Source organism: Ambystoma mexicanum, chromosome 6p (assembly GCF_040938575.1).
Source record: "Ambystoma mexicanum isolate Mex_15411 chromosome 6p, UKY_AmexF1_1, whole genome shotgun sequence".
Classification (NCBI taxonomy): Eukaryota; Metazoa; Chordata; class Amphibia; order Caudata; family Ambystomatidae; genus Ambystoma; species Ambystoma mexicanum.
In genome coordinates, this window is record NC_090935.1 from 861,680,258 (window position 1) to 861,704,064 (window position 23,807).

Sequence of the window (23,807 nt, forward strand, 5' to 3'; positions counted from 1 at the left end):
TTATGAGCGATGTCCTCAGAGAGCTCATAGATGTGTGTGTTGTTGTTTACATTGACGACATCCTCGTTTATTCTTCATCGGAATCTGAACATCGGAAACACGTGAAAATGGTCCTCGAAAGATTGCGTCAACACAAACTTTTCGCTAAGTTGGAAAAATGTGTTTTCAACGTGACTGAAGTTGAATTCTTGGGAATCATATTATCACCTGGCGGAGTGCGTATGGATTCAAAGAAGGTCGATGCAGTTCTCAAATGGCCATCACCATCCTCTGTAAAAGGTGTGCAAAGCATGTTAGGCTTCGCTAACTTTTACCGCAGGTTTATCCCCGAATTCTCTCGAATAGTCCAGCCCATCACTGCCTTGTTAAAGAAAAACAAACGTTTTGAATGGTCTACCGAGGCGGAACAAGCTTTCCAGGATTTGAAGACTAAATTTATCTCTGCACCAATCTTAAAACACCCTCGCCCCGAACTCCCCTACATCGTGGAAACTGATGCTTCAAGCCTTGCCATGGGGGCAGTTCTATCACAAAAGGACCCGGTAACCAATCAGTTGCATCCCGTGGCATTTTGGTCCCGCAAATTCTTGCCTCCTGAAATCAATTACACGATTACTGACAAGGAACTTCTGGCTATCAAGTCTGCCTTTAAGGCTTGGCGGCATTATCTGCTGGGGGCCCGACACACCGTTACTGTGATTACGGATCACCGAAACCTGCAATATTTGAAAACCGCAAAAGCCCAATCCTCTAGACAACTCCGTTGGGCATTATTCTTTGCCGAGTTTGACTTCATAATTACCTATCGACCTGGTACAAAGAACGGTAAAGCTGATGCCCTTTCTCGGATGGGAGTGGAAGAACACTTGATCAACCCTAAACCTGTACCAATCATTCCCGAACAAAGAATTCTGGGTGTAATCGCCACAGAATCCATAGAGGAAGTTAAGGATAAAGCCAGACAACTTGTAACTCCAGCAGACATACAGAATTGGCATCTGCAGGGAAAGGACTTTGCAGTAAAGGACAACTTATTGTATTTCCAAGAACGATTATACCTACCCAGCACAGATTTACAGAAAAAAGTAATCTCTTGTTATCACGATTCTTTAATGGAAGGACATCCCGGTATGGCCAAGACCTCAGAAAAGATCAAGCGCTACTTCTGGTGGCCGTCTTGGAAAAAAGATATCAGAGACTTTATAATGTCCTGTGGAGTATGCGCCCAAAACAAGAGTCAAAAGGAAAGACCAGCAGGCCTCTTACGCCCTATTGACATCCCACCTCGCCCTTGGCATACGCTTTCTATGGACTTCATCACCGATCTACCTCCATGCTACGGATACAACACGATTCTAGTAATCGTGGACTTATTCTCCAAGATGGCGCATTTCATTCCGCTCAAAGGCTTGCCAACAGCAGCAACTCTGGCCCGAGAATTTCTCGAAAACATCGTCCGACTGCACGGTTTTCCTTCGGTTCTAATTTCGGATCGAGGTAGTCAATTTATTTCTCATTTTTGGCGAAGTTGCTGTCGGTCGGCTCAAATTGATGTGAGACTATCGACCAGTCACCACCCTCAGACCGACGGACAAACCGAGAGGACCAATCAAACTCTGGAACAGTATTTACGCTGCATGCTGCAATAAACTGAAAAAACTTGGAAAGACATCCTTTGGATAGCCGAATATGCCTACAATAACTCTGTCCATTCGGGAACTGGGAAAACCCCGTTTTTTCTTTTGTACGGCAGTCACCCTCGAACCTCGGAGTTGGATCCCCTCCAAGATCTTGAAACACCAGCAGTAGACTACCTGCACTCTACAATCACCCAAGCCTTTAAGGAAGCTGTTTCTCACCTTCAAAGGGCTAAAGAACAATACAAGAAAGGAGCAGATCAACATCGGAAGGAAGCCCCTCAATATCAAGTAGGGGATCAAGTCTGGTTATCCACCAAATATCTACCTCTAAAAGGGCCACGCACATTCAACCCAAGATACCTTAGTCCCTATTCCATCACTACCATAGTAAACCCAGTAGCGGTCAAGTTGGACTTGCCCCCGCACATGAAGATACATCCGGTCTTCCACGTCTCTCTATTAAAACCCGTGCAACCTCAAACCCGACTAACTAAATCTCCAAAACCTATCCTAGTTGATGGAGAACTCGAGTTTGAAGTCAAAAGCATTCTGGACTCCAAGATCTCCAAATCTAAACTATTTTACCTAATTGACTGGAAAGGCTACGGCCCCCAAGAGAGATCCTGGGAACCTGCTGAATATGTCCACGCTTCTCGCCTAATCAAAAGATTTCACCGAACATTTCCTGACAAGCCAAAACCCCCGGAGAAGCCCGGTTTGGGAGGGGCCTTGAGGGGGGGTATTGTCATGATCTCTGCTTCCAAAAGGTCAGGGTTTTCCCAACTCCCTTGGAAGCAGATCCATAACCCAGGTTCCGAGTGCCAACCAGTCCCAATTGGGACCTTTTGGACCCAGTCCTGGCGCCAGTGGCACCAGGCTCATAAATATGCCCAGTCCCAGCGCTGGAAGCGCCGGGCTCATAATGCTTGGGTGGACTTACCTGCAGCAGACCATGCTGCTTACTTGCCTGCCAGTTGAGCCTCTGATCCTCTTCTGTTTGGAACTACTTTTCCTGTTGGGTGGGGCAGGAGCCACTCCCTAGATTCAGAACACTGGAACTCTTCTGGAAAGCAGGAACTCTTTTCTTACCTAGGCGTGGCTGTGGAAGGAGACACCTAAGCACTACAGGAGGCTATTTAAACCACACCCGATGGATGAATCTTGCTTTGCGTTATTCTGCATCCTCTGCAGCAGAACGCTCATCGTGTCTTCTGCATCTGATCCTGGGCCTAAGGAAAAAGGCTTACCATCCTGAATCCAGTCTTCAGCAACACCTATAAAGACAAGAAAGAACAGGTTAGCATTACGGTCTTCAGTGACAGCTCTTCACTTATCTGGTCCATCGGCTGTCACCAACGCCTCGCGCTGCATTCCGGCATCTGAAAGACAAAGGCTTACCTACTCTTCGTGCGCTCCGGAGGTCTTCACACTGCATTCCGGCATCTGAAAGACAAAACAAGGTGCGTTTAAAGACATTGGGGAACTTTAATACTCACATGCCATTACTCCTTTCCACATCTAACCCAGTGGGTATTCCGGCACCCTGCAGCCGCTCCGAACTTGTACCTGCAAAATAAAAAGACAGTTAGAGCGCATCGTGAAGCAGGCAACAAGCGCTTACTTACGTGCTTCCAGGCGCTTCAATTTATCACACGGGCTCCATCTTCTACTCACTTCAGCCCGTCATCTGCCATCGCCGGAACCCTGCAAAACAAGAAACATCATTACTAAAGACTTTAAAGACATTAGAATTACTCGAAACTTACCGTTCGTGCAGTAAACGACGGACAGCAGTCCTCTGAAGTCAAGAGGCCTGCCCCCCTTATCCAGTGAAGAAACTGGTTACAGCACCCTGCCCCGAGGCAGATGGAGAGCACGGCGTTCACTTACCTAAGGTGAGAGCGTTAACCTTTGGGGTTCTACAGGAGAAGAGAAAGGGAAGAAGAGAGAGACCTTCAATAACCCAGTTCCTTAATCCCATATTTTCTATCTGCAGACATCTTACCCTTCGAGTCAAACATACAGTGCACAGAGGTCCAGCCCAAAGAGCCAGCCGTGTGTTACACATCACCTTTGAAGATACGGTATACACCCAGTCAAGACCGGCGCCTCTACGGGAATTAGGTGAGCGTTACATAGAGTTCGGACATCTCAAATTACCACAGAGATGTATGGACATCCTAAAGGAATCTAGGAAGCCAAACACGAGGCACTGCTACTTTGACAAATGGAAACGATTCGTTATCTGGTGCCAGAATAAGCAAGTCAACCCAGTTGATTGCACTCCTTCCACAATTGTCACTTACATGCTCCACCTGCTGGATGCAGGACTGGTATTTAACTCACTGAAGGTACACCTGGCAGCGCTGTCAGCATACACCACATCCCATAACAAGGTGTTGTGGTGGAAGGTACCAGTGGTTAAAGCTTTCATGGAAGGAGTAAAGAGACTTCACCCTCCTATTTCAAACCCACCACCAGGATGGGACCTTAACGTGGTGCTATCTAAACTCATGGGCCCCCCATTCGAACCCATGCATAAAAGCAGTCTCAATCACTTGACTTATAAGACGGCCTTCTTAGTAGCAATAACATCTATAAGAAGGGTCAGTGAAATTCAGGCTCTGTCAGTGCAGGATCCATTCTTTACAGTTCATAAAGATAAACTGGTTTTACGTACACACCCTAGGTTCTCACCTAAGTTTATTTCTAAATTCCACGTGAACCCGTCCATCGAGCTTCTGGCTTTTTTCCAAGACCCACAAAGCTCGGCTGAGGTGAAACTACACACCCTAGATGTGCGTAGGGCGGTCCTCTACTATGTAAACAAGACCAGGCCGCTAAGGAAAACAGATCAGCTGGTTGTCTCCGTAGCAACAGGCAGAGAGGGAGAACGCGTCTCTAAAGGTGCCATCTCTAAGTGGATTGTTAACTGTATCCAGCTGTGTTACTCTCTTTCTGAAAAAACTCTGCCTTTCACGCCAAGAGCCCACTCTACTAGAGGCATTGGGGCCACTCTGGCTTTCATTGCAAATGTACCCCTTGACACCATTTGCAAAGCAGCTACTTGGAGCTCTATTCACACTTTTACTCAGCACTACTGCATTGACACCCATTCCAAGACAATTACTCAAGTGGGACAAGCGGTTTTAAGACATTTATTTGCTCATGACCCTTCTCACATCCCACCTCCTTCTTCTAACACTGCTCGCTAATCTATACACAGCATGTGATCTAAGCAGATTCAGCAAGCCTCAGAAGAGATACATTACTCACCGTCATCGTATTTCTGATGCTTGTATCTGCTTAGATTCACATGCGACCCACCCTTTCTCCCCTCTAAGGGAAGTGCATGGATGCTTGTAGTCTTATCTATCTATCTATTTGCTTGGATTATCTGTACTCGCGCTACTCCTCATGCTACGTCATGTCAGAAAAAATACAATCTGAGGGTCATAGACGCGTGAGGGATCATGGGTGCAGTGGACGTCACACTAGGGATAGTATTACTGGCACCCCCTAGGTCGACGCCCATTTTCGAGTTTCGAAAAACAAACTGTAATACTCTGCAGCTTCCACTAGATGTTGGCCTATGCACAGCATGTGATCTAAGCAGATTCCACAAGCCTCAGAAATATAATATATATATATATATATACACACATTACTCACCGTAATCATGTTTCTGATGCTTGTATCTACTTAGATTCACATGCTGTGCATAAGCCGACATCTAGTGGAAGCTGTGGAGTATTACAGTTTGTTTTTCAAAACTCGAAAATGGGCGTCGACCTAGGGCGTGCCAGTAATACTATCCCTAGTGTGACGTCCACTGTACCCATGATCCCTCACGCGTGTAGGACCCTCAGATTGTTTTTTTCCACTATACTAGTCGGACGCATGTTGCGGAGTTCCCTTAGCATTAACCAATTATTCTAAAATTATTGTTAATAAAAAGTCCCCGTTCTCTTCCACCCTACGCCGAAGATCGACGTCAGTGAAACTCCACGACGGTCTTTGGGCCTTGCAAGGTCTCTGGCCTCGGCCCTGTACAAGTAGGGAGAGTGGGGGGTGGTCATACAGGCTTTCCCACTTTATTTCCGACATATACCAGCCTGCTGCCAATTTGAGACATATGGAGAGTACTCCTTTCAAATTCTGCCCTAAGTGTAACAGGAAGTTTCCCTGGGTAGATAAGCACAATCCGTGCAATCTGCGTCTCCCACGAGACAATCCCGAGGCTACCTGTCGAGCTTGCAAGCTCTTCAAGCCGAAAATACTTAAGGACCGCTCCACTTAACGCTGGGCCCACTGCGCCAGGCAACTAGAGTCCATGGACGCCGAAGGGTCATTTAGCAATGGCAGCAATGCCGCCGTATTGGACTGCAAGGGCAGAGGGCTAACTTCAGACACCCATGCGCAAGCCCCTGACCCCAGAGGACTGGCCAGCGGCCCAGTTATGGGGACAACACCCGGCGGCATAAGTGCGACATACACTACTTCCACTAAACACATCAGCCCCAGCCGTGACTCGACATGCGGTTCGAGTGATCGGCAACGGAAGACACAGAGAGCGGTCCAATGATTCTGTCTCTTCTGGGCGTTCCCGTTCGCGATCGCCTCATGAAAAAGACCAACCGTCCGCGGTTGGAAAAGGTGTCACACTCCCAATAGTCCCAGAGGCCCGATCGTTAGAAGACAATTCCAACCTCTATCCTCAAGCCAGGCGCATAGCGTCTACTCCCGAGATTCGACGTCCTTCCTCCAAGACCACCTCCGAATCTCGTACCACCTCCGATTCTCTACGTGAGGTGTTCGATACCACCTCCGAATCTCGACGCAAGGCGTCAGATCCCTCGGAAGCCCCTAAAAGCACTGGGAAACATTCCTCTAGTCATGGGAAGGGGGATAAAAAACACAAAAAAACCTTCAGAACATGTTCATAAGGAGAAAGTAAAGTCCCCTAAATCAGTAGGAAAGTCCAAGGTCCCTGACCCTCCCACTAAAGGTAAAATCATCCCTCCCACTGCTCAAGATATGGGCATGGAGGAGGAAACAGAAGATGTTGTGGTTATCCCTAGCTCCAGAGAATGGAATTCAGCTGATATCGATAGGGTTATGAGAAGAATGTCTTTTTTTGCAGTCTATGAAAAAGACCCTAATTATTTTCATAGTTATGCCAACACACCAGCTACCTCGGCCCCTTTGGGATCCAAGGCCTTCCAACCCCCTGCTAAAAGACTCCGCTCTGATGCCCCGGGGCAGGGCGTGTCACAGACCCTTTGGTCATTGAACCTTACCATCCCGAGTCATATTGTGAGGAAACAGAACCACAAATGATGGAAGACCAGACGAGGGTCTCTTATTATGGGGATGACTAGGACCAGGAGGAGGAGGAGGAGGAAGAGGATGAAGCTGAGGCCTACAATCTTGACTTCCCAATTTCTAAAGTCCCCCCGGTGAACGACTCACCGGTAGATAATCAACCACTCCTCAACGAGGTACTGGCTAACGCAGCAGCCCATTTTCATATTGACACACAAGGTGTCCAAGAGGACAGGGATTTAGCGGAAGAGATCCTAGGTGACAGAAGAGCCATTACTCAGGCTATCCCTATATTAAAATCTATCCATCATAGAATTGACCACTCGCTGGTAACTCCAAATCTTACTTGTGCGGTTAATCCACAAGTTGAAAAATTATTCTGTGCTGCACCCTCCGATCCCCTCTACATTAGGGGTACATTAAAACCCGACTCCCTGGTAGTAACCACCACCAGAAAGAGGGCAGGTACACCACTTACTTCTTCTGAAGCACCTCCCGATAAAGAGAGAAAAAGACTATATGCTCTGGGCAGGAAAGTTGCTTCCACTTCTGCCTATCAAGCACAAATTGCTAACACTACAACTCTTTTGGCAAACTACAATTGCCATCAGTGGGAAGAAGTAGCTGCTTTAGTATCCTCCGCACCTGAACCACTGAAGAGCCAGTTGGCTCAGCTGGCAGCAGATGGTAGGTCCGTATCAGGATGCATACTGAAAACAAACTTTGATTCAGCAGATAATGCTGGAAGATTAATCGCCGAAGGCACGGTTATAAAGCGTTCCGGTTAGTTAAGACAGTCAGGGTTCAAACCCAAGGCCCAAGCCACTCTTATAGACGTGCCGGTAGAACCGAACGTACTATTCGGCAAGGCAGTGGAGGAATCCTTAAAAACAGCTAAGGACGAGTACGAGACCCTAAAATCTCTCGGACAACTCACGAATAAACCCTCAGGACAGAGGGGAGATGTCATTTTCGTCACTTTCGGGGCCAAAGCTCCCAGAGGAGTTCAAACTATCAGAACTGGGCAACCTCATGGGGCAACAATCCGTTCCAATCTTCACAAGGCTTCCCCAGAGGGCAGCGCAGAGGCCGCACCAGCGGTAGAGGCAGCCCCACCAGAGGTGGTATGCCACCCAGTAAACAATGACGTTCTGCTTCGGGTCCCCTCCCATGCATCCCCAGTAGGGGGGCGCATTTCCACCTTCACCCACGCATGGGAGGGGGATCACTTCGGGCAGATGGGTGCTGTCCACAGTGTCCGCAGGATACTGTATAGGGCTACTAGGGTGCCCCCACGACCATCCTCTGAGACAGGAGGTGCACTCGTTGGAACACCAGAAAATCATCCTCGAGGAGATCGCCATTCTGCTTGCAAAGGACACCATAGAACTCGTCCCGGGCAGCCAGGTAAACAGGGGTATTTATTCAACCTACTTCCTTGTGCCAAAAAAGATTCAACAATGCGCCCAGTATTAGATTTGCGCCCTGCAAACAAGTATGTCAAGCCACGAAAATTCAGCATGACTACACTACAAGAGGTAATCCCCCTACTAAAAAAGGGGGATTACATGGCAACATTGGATATGAAAGATGCCTATTTTCATATTTCAATGTTCCCAGCACACAGAAGATTCTTGTGTTTCAAAATAGACAGCCAGCACTACCAGTTCAAAGTGCTGCACTTCGGAATAGCCTCGGCTCCAAGGGTATTCACCAAGGTACTGGCGGTGGTGGCGGCATACCTACGCAGGGAGGCAATCCCAGTGTACCCTTACCTGGACGACTAGCTCATCACTGGGGAGTCCCCCCTAATTTGCAGACTAAACATCCAAAGGACAATCGACCTCCTCTTCCAATTGGGCTTCTCAATCAACGAGAAAAAATCAAGCCTGGTGCCAAGCACCTCCAAAACAGTTCCTAGGAGCTGTCCTAAACACCCAAGAGGGTTTGGGCTTTCCATCAGAGGAAAGAATTCGAAATCTGTTGCTGCAAATTCCTCACTATCAGGCCGGTCGCCAAATAAGGGTCCGCAAAGCAATGCGTTTGCTAGGCATGATGGCATCTTGCATTTACCTGGTTCCCCACGCGCGCCTGCACATGCGACCCATGCAGGAATGGTTGACGAAACAGTGGTCTCAAGCAAGTGGTCAGTGGGACGATCTAGTGGTTGTTTCGCGAACACTAGTACAGAGTCTTTGCTAGTGGACAAGAGAGAATCTTATGAAGGGGAAACCCTTCTACGATCGAGATATACAGGTTGTCACAACACACGCCTGTCTATCAGGGTGGGGAGCCCACTACCTGCACCATACAGCTCAGGGTATCTGGTCTCACACAGTGGCTCAGAACCACATCAATCTGCTAGAACTTCTGGCAGTCTTCAGAGCGCTTCGGGCATTCGAACCCCTCACATCCAACCAGTCAGTGCAGATCCTAACAGACAGCACGACTGCAATGTTTTACTTAAACAAACAAGGGGGCACTCGTTCGCCAAATCTGTCCAAGCGTGCCCAGAAAATTTTGAAATGGGCACTCAGACGGAAGATTTACCTGTCATCCCAACATGTTCCAGGGGATCTCAACACGCTTGCAGATGCTCTGTACAGGGATCCCTTCTCAGAAGAACATGAGTGGACGCTACACGAAGAAGTCGTAGGAGACCTCTTCTTTCAGTGGGGTTTGCCCACTATAGACCTATTCGCCACAAGCGAAAACAGGCAATGCCCAGACTTCGCATCCAGGTTCCCCCAGCCAGGCTCCAAGGGGAACGCCCTATGGATGAATTGGTCAGGTATATTTGCCTACGCTTTTCCACTAACCCCTCTGATGAGGAAAGTGGTGAACAAGATCCACAGCAAACCGATGATGCTCATCCTGGTTGCTCCTATGTGGGTGAGACAACCATGGCATTCACACCTACGCAAACTGGCGGTGTACGACCCCATCAAACTCCCGTGCCGGTACAACGTACTCTCCCAGCACGAGGGGCTAACAGTGCACCCTCAACCCAACTTGATGAACTTGGCAGCATGGCTCCTGAAGTCATAGAGGTCGGACATCTCAACTTACCCCAGAGATGTATGGATATCTTGAAAAAGAAAACCTAACACAAGGCACTGTTACTATGAGAAATGGAAATGATTCGTTATTTGGTGCCAGAATAAGCAAATCAACCCAGTTGATTGTACTCTTTCTAATGCTGTTACCTATATGCTCCACCTATTGGATTCAGGGTTAGTGTTTAACTCACTTAAAGTGCACCTGGCAGCTTTATCAGCCTACACAACTTCCCATAACAAGGTGTCATGGTGGAAAGTGCCAGTTGTCAAAGCATTTATGGAAGGGGTAAAGAGACTCCACCCTCCAATTTCTAACCGACCACCAGGTTGGGACCTTAATGTGGTACTTGCTAAGCTCATGTGACCTCCCTTTGAGCCCATGCACAAATCTAGTCTCAAACACCTGACTTATAAAACTGCCTTCTTAGTAGCCATCACCTCCATAAGAAGGGTCAGTGAAATTCAAGCACTGTCAGTGCAGGATCCTTTCTTTACTATTCATAAGGACAAACTGGTTTTACACACTCACCCTAGGTTCTCACCTAAGTTCATTTCCAAATTCCATGTTAACCAGTCTATTGAGCTTCCAAAAACCCAAGAGCTCTGCTGAGGTGAAACTCCACACACTAGATGTGAGGAGGGCGGTGTTCTACTATGCAGACAAGACCAGACCGCTAAGAAAAACAGATCTGCTGTTCATCTCCATAGCTCCAGGTAGAGAGGGAGATCGCGTCTCTAAAAACGCCATCTCTAAGTGGATAGTCAGATGTATCCAACTGTGCTATTCCCTTTCAAATAAAACGCTGCCTTTTTACGCCAGGGGCCAGCTCTACAAGAGGTACTGGAGCCACTCTGACTTTCATTGCAAATTTACCCCTTGACAGCATTTGCAAAGCAGCTACATGGAGCTCTATTCACACCTTTACTCAGCACTATTGCATGGCACTCATTCCAAGACAGATACTCAAGTGGGACAGGCGGTTCTAAGACACTTGTTCACTCATGAGCCTTCTCACATCCCACCTCCCTCTTCTAACACTGCTTGCTAATCTATGCACAGCATGTGATCTAAGCAGATTCCACAAGCCTCAGAAGGGATACATTATTCACCGCAATCGTATTTCTGATGCTTGTATCTGCTTAGATTCACATCTGAGAGAAGGCGCATGGATGTTTGTAGTCTTATCTATCTTATCTGCTTGGACACTCTGTACTCGCGCTAATCCTCATGCTACCTCATGTCAGAAAAAATACAATGAGGGTCCTACACGCGTGAGGGATCATGGGTACAGGGGACGTCACACTAGGGATAGTATTACTGGCACGCCCTGGTTCTACGCCTTTTTTCGAGTTTCGAAAAACCAACTGTAATACTCTGCAGCTTCCACTAGATGTCGGCCTATGCACAGCATGTGAATCTAAGCAGATACAAGCATCAGGAATACGATTATGGTGAGTAATGTATTATATATATGCTTACATACAGCACGTAAACACGCTCACAAGTGGCTCAGCAGATAAGTAAACTGGGTACATGAAACGTGGGGTGGGCCAGCAAGTCCCAACTTCTCATGGAGTAGAAGTTGGGACTTGCTGTAATGGTGGTAGTTGGTGGGAAAAGACAGTACTTCCGACTGACATGAGACTGTCGGGCAGGCCTTTAATAACCTGACCGGGTAGTGTACATTTAGCAATGGGGTAAATTAAGAGTGACACCAAGTCCCACCAGTCCCAAAAAAATCAAGTACCTATATAAGGCCCAGGGATCAGACGAGTAGGGTAGGGTGTAGCAGGAGGTTGGAGTCCTGGGAAACGAAGGTGGTGCATGCAAGCAAGTAGAGTGAAAACTGGGAGAAGCTGGAGAGAGCTGAGCAGGAGCAGTCCGAGACCTTGGGCACTGTGCCTGCCAATAGGCCATAGAGCCTGCAGAGGGTCCTTAAGGTCTGAAAAATGACTGGTGACAAAGATCAAGGCTGTGTTGAGACACCTCAAGGATGCTTCCTGGAGGGGGAGCCCATTGAGGATCCTGAACAAGGCTACCAGGCTTGCTAGACCAAAGTGGTCCTCAATCTTTCGGTTATATTGGAAAGGGCATTATATCCCTTTGAGTAAGAGGAGTGAAAGGCAGAGTAGAGCACACCACATTGTGGGATATATTGACGCACTCAGCTGTGATTTACCATGTTGCATTTGCGCAAGAAACAGCAATATGGCTGCGCTGCCTCCTTGCGCACCAGGATCTTAAAATTGCGTTTTTACAACCACCAAAGAAAATGTCTGCATCACCCTGCCACACACATTTCAGGTTGGAGGAACAGAGTACACCGCAGGAGTGTGCCAGTGTGCTCTGCAATGTTTAACATGGAATTAAGTGAAATAGGCAACATTGCCTTGCTGAAAACCCCCACAATTCCCTTTAAAATGACACCTTTTTCAACCTTTAAAAATGCTGTTTTGAGGCTAAATCCATCCATGTACTATGAAACTGCTGTGATTGAAAAGGCCCAGCCATGCCCAGGAGAAGTCATTTTGCATTAGCAAAACCATGTCTAGTTCCTGATTGACAGGCCCAGTCATCTTAGCTTGGAAAGAAATTAACCTGGGGCTTTGTTTTCAGTTTACACGGGAAATGCGTCTATTTGCTTTGCAAAAGTATCTAAAAATCAGCTGTTCAGAGAAAGACTCCAAATAGCTGAGCCATGCCTGTTTAAATGTATCCATGCTGCAGAACAAATCCAGCATTCAAGATAATAATCATAGCTGCATGGCAGTGTGTGAATTTGCTGGAGATGAAAATCGAATTTGGAAGAAAGAAATGTTAGCAGTTTTTTTTTTTTTTTTAAATTTCACTTTTATTGATTTTGAAAAGTTCGGCAGTCGCATAAATGCAGCTTACATCTCTTGGTTACAGAAAGAAAAAAAAACGAGCATGTAAGTATTATAACAATCAGTTATATCGCATACCTGAGAAAAGGAAAGAGAAAAAGAAAGGAAAAAGAAAACCCCAAACTATTGCATCTAAACATATCCACCCCTAATTCCCACCCCCCGCACATGATATCAAACCAGAACTTAGAGAGAGCGTTGAACAACATTAATTAACCGTCATTTCAGTCATGGCAGTGGGCATAAAAGTCGCACATTGATTTAACAGACACGTACTCGAGTCAATCCAATCGTTAGGCCTTCGTAGCTTTGGACATAGCGTGTGTCAGACACACCTTACAACGCATATATAGAGCGAAACTCCAACCAGGCGTTCTCTACCGTGGAACGATCCCCATGCAATGCTGCCGTCAGGCACTCCATTCTGTAAATGCTCAGTGCGACTGCTCGCCATTCACTCTTGCTGGGGAGCGTGGGTCTCTTCCATGTCATAGTAAGACATGCTCGAGCAGCCATCAATAGACCCTGCACCATTTTGCATGCCACCACTATTCTATCCCCTTCCTCAGTTAAAGAAAACAAAACGAGCAGTGGATGCATCTCTCTTTCCTCCCCGTCGAGGTCCCTGATCCAGCTAAGGACTTCTGACCAATAGAGTTGGACCTTTGCGCATCCCCACCACATATGCCAATAATCGGCCCGCCTCCCACAACCCCTCCAACAGTTCGGGCTCACTCCCTGATACATCTTGGCCAGCCGGGCAGGGTCGTATTGCCATCTGTATAGTAATTTGGTGGCATGTAATTTATATTGGCACGAGAGGGAGGACTTCGCCGTCCTTCTGCACATTTGTAACCATAGTTTTGGGGAGATTTGCCTGCCCATATCAGCTTCCCATTTTTTCTTAAGTGTCAAGGAGGGTTTAATATCGATTTCAATGAGTGCGAGGTACATAGCACTGATCAGACCCTTGGAGCTAGTGCACCGATCGAGGATCTCCTCAAACGGCGTGAGGTCTCTTTGTAACTGTTGCTTCCATATGGGTCTGGTCATTACCCCCTTGAGTCTAAGATACAGGAAGACCGAGAGATTACCTATGCCGAGGGCTTCCTGCAACTCCTGAATAGTAATAAAGGAGTCATTGCGGCGCAGTTGTCCTGCCCTTTCTAGCCCCGCCTGGTACCATGCTTCATAACTCCCTGGTTCCGGAATAGCATCGCGGATCCCTGGTGACCAGAGATGCCCCAGTGGGGCGGGCCACGTTGTGACACCCACCATTTTCCTCCCTGGTTTCCATACCGACCATATCGTGCCTATGATGGGATGGGATTTGACAGTGTTACGTAGTTGTGGTCCAGGCACCCATAGCCATTCACTCATGATAAAGGGACGGAGGTGGTAATTGTCAAGCGCTATCCACTGGGGTTCTGACTGCTGTCTGAAATGTGGGACAAGGACCCTAAGCTGAGTGGCTCTATAGTATGTCTCAATATCTGGGAGGCCTACCCCAGCGTTATCTTTTCTAAGTTGAAGGAGGGGTCTCGGGATTCTTGGCTTTTGGCCTTGCCATAAAAAGGTTAGTATCAATTTCCTTATGTCTGTAAAGTAGTCCGGGGGCATTTGAATAGGGAGCATTTGAAATAAGTACAATATTTTAGGGAGCAGGACCATTTTTACAGCATTCAGACGCCCTAGCCACGAGATGGTGAGTTTGGACCACCTTTGGACATCTTTCTGGAGAGCAATGGACATTGGGGGGAGGTTGGCCTCATACAGGGATCCAAGGTCTCGGGTGACGTTAATGCCCAGGTATCGGAGCGTAGTGAGGCTGACCTTAACGCCCAAGGGGGCGAAGCGCTCGACGTCCGCGTCTCTGCGGGTGTCTATTGGAAGGACGACAGATTTGCCCGTGTTAATTTTCAGTCCTGCCAACGCTCCATACTCCTCAATAATACTAAATGCTGCCGGGATCGAGTTTAAAGGGTCGGTCACATGTAGCAAAATGTCATCTGCGTATAGTCCCAATTTATATTCCCGGTCGCCCACCGTGATACCCTTAACTCTGGCGTCATTTCTCAGTTTTTGTGCCAACGGTTCTAGAGACAACACAAATAGGATCGCCGACAGTGGACAGCCTTGCCTTGTGCCTCTCTCAAGGGGAAACCACCGAGAGTATCCCCCGTTCACCGCCACGGACGTCACAGGGGAGCTATAAAGTGCTTTAATGGCACGGGAGAGCTGTGGTCCCAGCCCGTATGAACTCAATACCCTCTCTAGGAATTCCCAGGAGACCCGGTCAAAGGCCTTCTCGGCATCCAAAGACAGGAGAGACGGGTCTCCCTCCATCTCCTTTGCTTCGTGGATTAGGTGCAGCGTTTTTCTCATTGTGTCCGCGCCCTGTCTGCCAAGGACAAAGCCAACTTGGTCGGAGTTTATCAGCCTAGGGAGGAATGTCTCTAACCGGGCTGCAATCACTCTGGCGTAAATTTTCGCATCGATATTAAGCAAGGAGATGGGGCGATAAGAGCTACAGTGTCTGGGGTCACGGCCCTCTTTTGGGATGACCGCGAGGAGGGCTTGCGAAAAAGATGGAGGTGCCTGGCCTGTGATAAAGATGTGGTTAAATAGTGATGTAAGAAAGGGAGCAATGAAGAGGGAGAACGTTTTATAGAACCCAGGCGTGAATCCATCGTCCCCTGGGGCTTTGCCTGTTTTCAACCTCTTGATGGCCTCTATGACTTCCTCTTCAAGAACAGGCATGTCTAAGGAATCCGCATCAGTGGGTGATAGTGTGGGGATCTGCAATTCCTTCAGATATGCATCTATACTCCCTACGGGGGAGGGCGGGTCACATGTATATAGGTCTTCATAAAAGTAAGCAAATGCTTCCTGTATGTCCTCAGGGGCCGTGACTACCGTGTCCGTGAGAGTGCCATCAAGTCTCTCGATCGTTTCAACCCATCTCTCCGCTTTTTGCGCGCGAAGGCGGGCCGCCAAGAGAGCGTCGGCCCTGTCACCCTTCTCATAGAACTTCTGCTTGAGATACTGTAGGGTCTGTGCCGTCTTACCGGCGATGAGTATCCTCAACTCCTCCCTGAGACAGCGGACTTCGGCAATATGTGCAGCCCTCTCAGATGGGGATGACTGTGCCATGGCCTGCGCCCTCCCAAGCCTTTCCCTTATATCCGTCTCCACCAGAGCACGTTCACGTTTTTTATCGGCTCCCTCTTTTATTAATATTCCCCTCAGCGTCGCTTTGGCGGCCTCCCAGACGTGTAGCTTCCCCACCTCCCCCGTATCATTTATAAGGAAAAACTGTTTTATTTCATTTTCCAGGTTTTCTCTGAAGGCCAAATCGGCCCATAGAGAGTCGTTGCATCTCCATTTGGAGTTTCGCGGGGCTAGATCGTGCCAGGGTATGTCCACCGCCACCATATCATGATCCGTCCAGGCGGAGGTATGTATACTAGCTGCCTGCATTATACGCGTGAGATGTTCTGAGAGAAAAATATAATCAATGCGCGTAAGCGTGTCATGGGGGAGGGAATGGAAGGTAAAGCCTCTCTCCAACGAGTGTAAGTGACGCCAGGAGTCAGTGAGGCCAAAGAGGTCAAGGGTCAGCTTGATGTTCGCCTCGTTTGATATACCGGGTGGGTCTGCTGCGTCTGCTTTGGATTGTCTATCTAAGGAGCTGTCCATCCACGTGTTAAAGTCCCCGCCGAGGACCGTGTGTCCTTTGGCCATTCCAAAGACCTTTTCACTGATTGTATGCAGAAATCTGTTCTGCCCCTGGTTAGGTGCATAGAGTGTGGCGAGGGTGACTATCGTGCCCCTTATGTTAGCAATGACTATGAGGGCCCTCCCCTCCTGGTCTGTCCATGTCTCCATAATATTGCTCCGCAGGCTCTTGCGGATTATGATTCCCACCCCCGCTTTCTTCAGAGCGCCCGAGCTCCAAAAGGTGGGCCCAACCTCCCGTGATGGAATCATTCTCTCCTCACCCTTCCGATATCTCGTTTCCTGAAGAAAGAGAATGTCGATCTTCGATCTCTTAAATTCCCTGGCCACCATAGATCTCTTGGTGGGGGGAGTTCAGCCCCTTAACATTAAGCGTGCAGATACGTATGGTATCTGTGGAAAGTGTGTGTGTCATTTTAGGTCATATACGTGTGTATACACCTCGAGTGTGCCTGCGACAGCGCCAATTCCGTGTGTAAAGCCCTCGCGTACATGGGTATTGTGCTATTTCTCCCTTCAAATCTAAGTTGTGGTCGATTAAATGTTGCCCTTCTACCCCACCCTCCCCACCCTCCCCACCTTCCCCCATCCCCTTTATGATCGGCGCCCGACCCGGCTGGATTGACCTCACCCAGTCGAATTCGGACCATCAGCGGGGACCGCAAGAACAAGCAGTCCCTTCCCATTACAAGCAAACATAACAGTGAGCCCCCAACAAACAAATCACACAAAAACCTGAGTAAACCGCAGCTTCGAAACAGTACTATCGACTCCCCCCAGAATGACTATGCTGCATGGATATTACCTCATATCCATCACCAAGTTCACCGTGCAAACAGAATCGAATGCTCCATACGTAGGTTGATATATCGCAGTCAAGGAGCGCCTCGAGGAAGGCATGTGGATCCATGATCCTCAATGAGCAAATAACACCTCAGTCGACCCCTCGGCCCATCAGGCGGGGCCCCAAATGAAGCGATCGGGGTAAGGCACCCTTCTGAGGAAGGCATTTTTCCCCCCAATAATTGAGCACACACGACCCCTGTCCAAGCTAGTGTTCCATGTCACGCGAGTCATCCATCCTCCGAAATTTCCTGGAGCCCTGGATACGCCTCCGGCGGGGGCCCTTGATGCGCCATTCAGCTTCCTTTATATTTGGATCCCCCTGGGAGGGCTCCCCTGCGTGTTCGGCCAAGAGATCAGCTGTGCAGTCTGCAATTTCCTTCTCCGTTGCAAGCTTTATTGTCGAGCCTTGCCACTCGAAGGTGAGAGAGAACGGGTACCCCCATCGATATCTGCTTCCCTTGTCTTTCAGCATCCTTGTAATTGGGATACATTTTCTTCTCAGAGCAAGCGTGAGGGATGACAAATCCTGGTAAAGAGAGACAGTCGCGTCACCCATGGTGAGTGGTGGGGCATTTCTAGCTTTTTCCAAGATGCGGGCCCTGTCAGCGTAGTTGTGAAATCTGACTAGGACCGAACGCGGACCTCCTGCCCTGCCTCCTGCCCTGTGGACGCGGTCGATTTTGGGTTCGTCTACCAGATCATCCTTAAAGAGGAGTTTCAGGATGTTGTGGATGGATTGCCTCAAATCAAGATCAGTCTCCCCTTCCTTTTCGGGAATGCCATGTACACGTATGTTGTTACGGCGTTCTCTATTTTCAAGATCGTCCACCTTCAGCTTTATTTCCTCTTCCCTATGTTCTAACTCCGCAATACGAAGGTCCATCTACGTTTCCAGCGTATTTAAGGAGGTTTGATTGTGTTCGAGCTGTTCCACTCTATCATCCATTTTATCCATCCTTTGCGTAATCTTGTCAATCCGACCCCCTATGTCTGCTCTCATGCTTCTCATTTCTTTGAGTAGGTCAGCAACGTCCCCTTTAGTTGCCGCGGCCTCAGATCCTTGGGAGGCCATCATTTGCTCGTCCGGGCCTCGGGGGTCGTCTTGCGATGGGGTAAACTTGTATTTTGCCAATTTGTCCATAGGGTCCTTGGGTGGTGGGGTCACAATCACACAATGGGGTGCTCTCAGGACAGCGTCTGCATGTGGTGGTGTGTCTTGCGGGCCGGATAGGTTCCGTGTCGTCGAGGCCTGTGGCCGTGTCCGGAGGTCCCCGTCCAGGCGAAGTGACAGTTCGATGGGACCAGCAGGAGAAGTGGCCGGGAACGGGGGCCGAGGAGGGCACACGCCCTGGAGTCCAGGGGCCCAACCCTCAGCCCACTGCACGCCGGAGGAGAGGGAAGCGCGTAGCGCTGATATCCCCGGAGTGCATTTTTCCCCACCAGAAGAACTGTGAGCTCGGGGGAGGGTTCGGTATATCCCCGTAGAGAAGGCCTTCCTCCGTTGTCGCCCTGGCGGGGACCCGCGCACCGGGCGCGGCTTAAAGTCTGGGACCGTGTCTTACGCTGATCAGGTGAGGCCTGTGCGTCTTTCAAGTTGCACGCACCTTCTCGCAGGATTCAGCCGAGTCGAGGGTCCACGAAGTCGCCAGTTTCCTGGGGCCGTGTCAGCGCAGCGTGTGCTGGAAGCTTCCAGGCCTCGCGCGTCCTCCTTCCGTATGGCGCAGGAGAGTGTTTCTCCAGAATGCAAGATCCGATTTCGATCGGAGTTGGAACCAGACGGTGCCCGGGAGGTTCCGACGTTCTTTTAGCCAGCGGGGGTCTCGTGGTGGGGGCTCAACCCACTTTTTGGGACCCTTGCGCGGAGCTCACACGGAGAACGTCTCCATCCGTGTGCCCCCTGGTGGCCGAGACTGTTAGCAGTTTTTAAACACGTGGTAAAATGGGCTTTGCTGATTGAAGAAAATGGCCTATTTCAAAGTAAATTGTTGAGTGAAGGCCTGCTTACTTAGCAATGTAAAGGGATTATGTGGCTGGTGATAATACATGCATAAGCTATTTTTATTCCACCGGTTTGTTAAATCAAGACTCAGAAATCAAGAAATAAAGACTTTTAAATCAACTGAGCTGAGTTGGCAAGCTCTAAAAAAACATGGTCTTCCAGTTGTTCCAAGTTCCAGCCCTGTAACTTCCTTTAGGAAGTGAGGCACACCATAAACTTCAAGGACACCAAAAGTGCCAATTGCCAGCTTGAAAAAAACTTTGTATGGGATAAGACAATGGGAGTTCACAAGCTCATCAGACATTCGCCTGTGCTCCAGGCTGGGACAATAGCAGTCTTGGGACACTCGCCTGTCAAGTGTGAAGGGCAATCAAACCTTCAATTAAGAGAGAGGCCCCCCATCCTGCTTGGAAGAAACTGCCACTTGATGTTAACTGGGAAGAAAAAATGACAGACAATGACTCCCATTTGTCTTAAGACTTTTATAAAGAACTTTAAAAAGACTTATATCTCAGCTGCCAAAATTGGTAAAAATCTTGAATTTTCACAGCGTAAAAGTGGAATTGTGGGCTGTGTTTGAAAACTTGGTAGAATGTCGTGACAGACTCTGGACAGAAATGGTGATATATGTTGTATTACCAGAAAAGCATCCATGTTGCAAATGTCAAATTGTGTACATACATCTCTGGGGACAATTCGCATCTGTGTATAAAACTGGGGAATTGTGGTCCAAATCTTTAATGTGTAAAATTACCAAAATGTGTCAGAAAGGTGAAACAAGGTCGCACAGACTGAAGGTTTGGACTAATCTATGCTGCACAAAATATGTAACCTGTGTATCTGATTTACTAAGAGGTGGCAACTGCATCAATATCTGTTTTTGGCAAAAAACAGACTGGACTGGATACTACCTGGTATCCAGTCCATGCCCGCTGATTCTGTTCGGCTGTCCTGTGTTAGACAGACCTGTGTGGATACCAGAACCGCTGACTGTCCACAAACCAAACTAAAAGTGGGCTGTGGGTATCAATAGGAACCACAGAAAACCAGAGCATACCTTGCCTTATCCTAATCTCTAAACCATCCTATCCTTACCGTAATAACTTGTAAAATAACAAGGGGGGTCCTGGGAGTCTCTCTGCCAGACATTAGTCCTAGTTGCGAGAGACTTACCCAGAGTCTTTAGCTCACTATCTTTCACAGAGAAGAAATATCCTAAACATATCAGTCTTTGTCCTGCCCTGGGGCAGTCCAGCACCGAAATGCTAGGCAATTCTCCTCTGAACAAGAGTACCAACAGCATCCCCAGACACGTGTTAAAGACTCTGGGTAAAGACTCTGGGTAAGTCTCTCGCAACCAGGACTAATGTCTGGCAGAGAGACTCCCAGGACCCCTTTGAATAAGGTGTGTGATATGAGTGGTGTATCTCTCAAATATTGAACCTATATATATAACAAAATATGCATTTCCGTTGTGCGCTTCATACTAGGCTGAGACCAGGGTGTATCGCCTGATTGAAATACTTACCTTCATTCCCTATGGTAACGTTGGGGTTAAAAGAGCAACACATCCCTTATAACACAGAAGGGGTGTTAAAGGGCACCATATTCCCTATAGTGATCTGGAGCATGATTGCACTGGACCAGCAAGAAGTGGAACAGGCACTATCCTCCTAGGTTATTACAAATGTCGATTCCGGTGCTGTTAGAACGGTACTTACGGCTTAGAAGCGGTTGGGTGCTATATCCCTGTCACTGTAACCTGAGACAAGAAGTGGCTGGGCATTCTATCCCGGAGATTGTGTTGGGCTTTGAACAACCTAGTGAGACAAGTGTCCTTGTGACGAAACCTGCACTCTATTATTTTACTGATACTTACACTATTGACATAGAACAATCCCAAAAATGAAGAGCCTGTTGTGTTGATAGACCCCTAGACCTCGTAGGCGTTTATGCCAGCCAACTCTCACTTTTAAATGTATCACATTTGAATCTTTGATATTTTGAGTCACGTCTTGTCAGTCTACCCCAATTTCTTTAATAAAATACTTTTTCTTTACCCAAGTAATATAGAAAATCGATATGTAGTGTCACTCTTCAGTGCAAAATGGCTTTCATGACCTGAAGCTCTGTTTCCCATGAATCACACCCATACAAGAATGCCAGTACATTGCATTTCATATGCCTCAGTAGGACATCTCTACACATTTTAAAGTAATCACTGAAAAGTACAATATTGTTTTCTTGCTTGTCACTCAAATAACATTGGAAAGAAAGGATATTTCAAAGTTTAACTGTTTTTACCTGTAATTGACAAAGCCTTTGTTTCGCAGCTGCAGGAATGTGCTGACGTGAAGAGCCTACCCTGGCCCCTTTGGAGAGAGTGGTGCTTTCGTAAAGATGGGGTTTGGAAGTGATCTGAAGTATTCACATGATGCTTTGTTAAAACTGCAAGACTGGGAGCTGCGACTGTTGGAAACCGTGAAGAAATTTATGGCCCTGCGTATCAAAAGTGATAAAGAGTATGCGTCCACCTTACAAAATCTGTGTAATCAAGTTGATAAGGAGAGTGCGTCACAGCTAGAGTACATTAGCAACGTGTCCAAGGTAAGGCGATTCATATAATTTACGCTGGGGTACTTTTGAGAGGATCAGTGTTTCATGTTCAATAAAATAATTGATGTGTGGCGAGTCACTAAGACACGGGACACAAGAAATGAGTTTTAACAGGTTTAATTTGAATCGGTATGGTTTGGAATAAATACCTATAGGGTCATGGGGTTTATATGCAGTTAAACAGAGCTACTGGTCTCCACAAGGATTGCTAACCTCAACAGACTTGGGGATTTAGCGCCCAGCCACTTCTTGCTTCATGAAGCACACTCCGAAAATTGGGCCCGGGAGACTTTGGAAATGTAGGAATGGTTGGAGAGGGGGAACGTCTATTAGACTTGGGGACCTTTAATGGGATGGGGAGTGATGGGGAGCGTCCTTTGAGCAATGCAAAGCCCAGTTTGATATCAGGGAACAGGAGCGATTTCGGTATACACAAGTGAGGCATTAGATAACTAATGGGGGCGTCAAGGCGGCAGGCACGTGAGAACCAGGTGGTTTGGAGCTCACGATGCAGGAAGGGGGAACCTCTAAAGGAGTCTCACGCATATATAAAATGATGGATGTTGTCACGGTGGAGGACAGACTGCCCTCTATGGAGGAATGATAAAAGGAATTGGGGGTGACTATCTCTGACGTCTAATGGGGACAGATATGGGGAAGGGCGCACAAATCCTCTAGATGTGCTCTCATTAAGTATAAGACCTGTTTTAGGTGGTCTCTGATACCCGAGCGCTTTCACAGGATTACGGGAAATGCTTTGCTGTTGTGTTCGAGGCAATGTGGAGGTTCCACAGATCTGATTAATGTGGTGGACCTGCTCACAGGCACAAATATATTGGAACTAAATCTTGTGCCACATTAGGGAGATTACAGGGGCTACACTCCCAGCGGACCCGGTGGTTGTGGTGCTTGGGGCGGTGGCAGGGGATAGCAATGCAGTGCAGCAAGTGGGGCTTCAGCAGTACTGCTCACGCACTTCCTGATAGCAGCGAGAATGGTCCTTGCTTACTCCAAGAATTCTAAGGAGGAGCCCATTGCATTACTGGGGTGGGTTAAAGAATTGTGGCTATGGAAAAGATGTGGGCCTTAGCAAATGGAAGTTATCTAACATATTTTAATGTATTGATGCCATTTGATGACAAAGAACATATGTATTTCAAGCCCCGGCTGCGGCAAAAGTTTTCTATACTGTATGAAGGTCTGTGTTGGAGAATGCAGAATGGGGGAGGCCGCAAGTTGCTGGTGGACCATGGGGGGGAGGCGGCGTTTGGTTTGGTTGGCCAGCCCACAGGAGCTGTGAACCGTCTTTGCCTCATAGTGTCGCTATGTTGGGGGGGTTATATTTGGAGTCGAAAGTGGTGGCCAGGGTTAGAGGTTGGCGCTGCGATTGGCTCATTTCTGGTTTGGAGACTGAGGTTACAGGATTGCATGAAGTTTTATTTCGAGGGGATTGGGTCCTCCGACGTATTCCATATCTATGACAGGTAATGCCCACAGCTGTGCTGCTTCGGAACATTTTCGGCGTCGGCGTCCTGCGTCGATGACATCGATGTGCTGTCCCCGAGGACCTCCTCCGTCAGCCGACGTCACCCGGTGTGATAAGTAGGACGCACAACGCCCGTAGCCTCAGTTCCGTTTTTTCCGCGAACGTATTCGCTTCGTGAATCTCGGTACGCCTTGACTCTTTGGAGTTTGTTG

General features: G+C 48.1%; 1 protein-coding gene across 6 annotated transcripts in view; it reads left to right on the forward strand.

The window, feature by feature from the left end:
* FER (FER tyrosine kinase) overlaps positions 1–23,807 on the forward strand; it is a 2,139,903-nt gene that overhangs the window by 198,010 nt on the left and 1,918,086 nt on the right. For all 6 annotated transcript variants that reach the window (XM_069625482.1, XM_069625481.1, XM_069625479.1 and 3 more), the window contains one exon: positions 21,827–22,100. In XM_069625482.1, coding sequence (XP_069481583.1) covers positions 21,894–22,100 — 207 coding nt within the window. In that variant the 5' untranslated portion in view covers positions 21,827–21,893. The remainder of the gene's footprint in view (positions 1–21,826; positions 22,101–23,807) is intronic.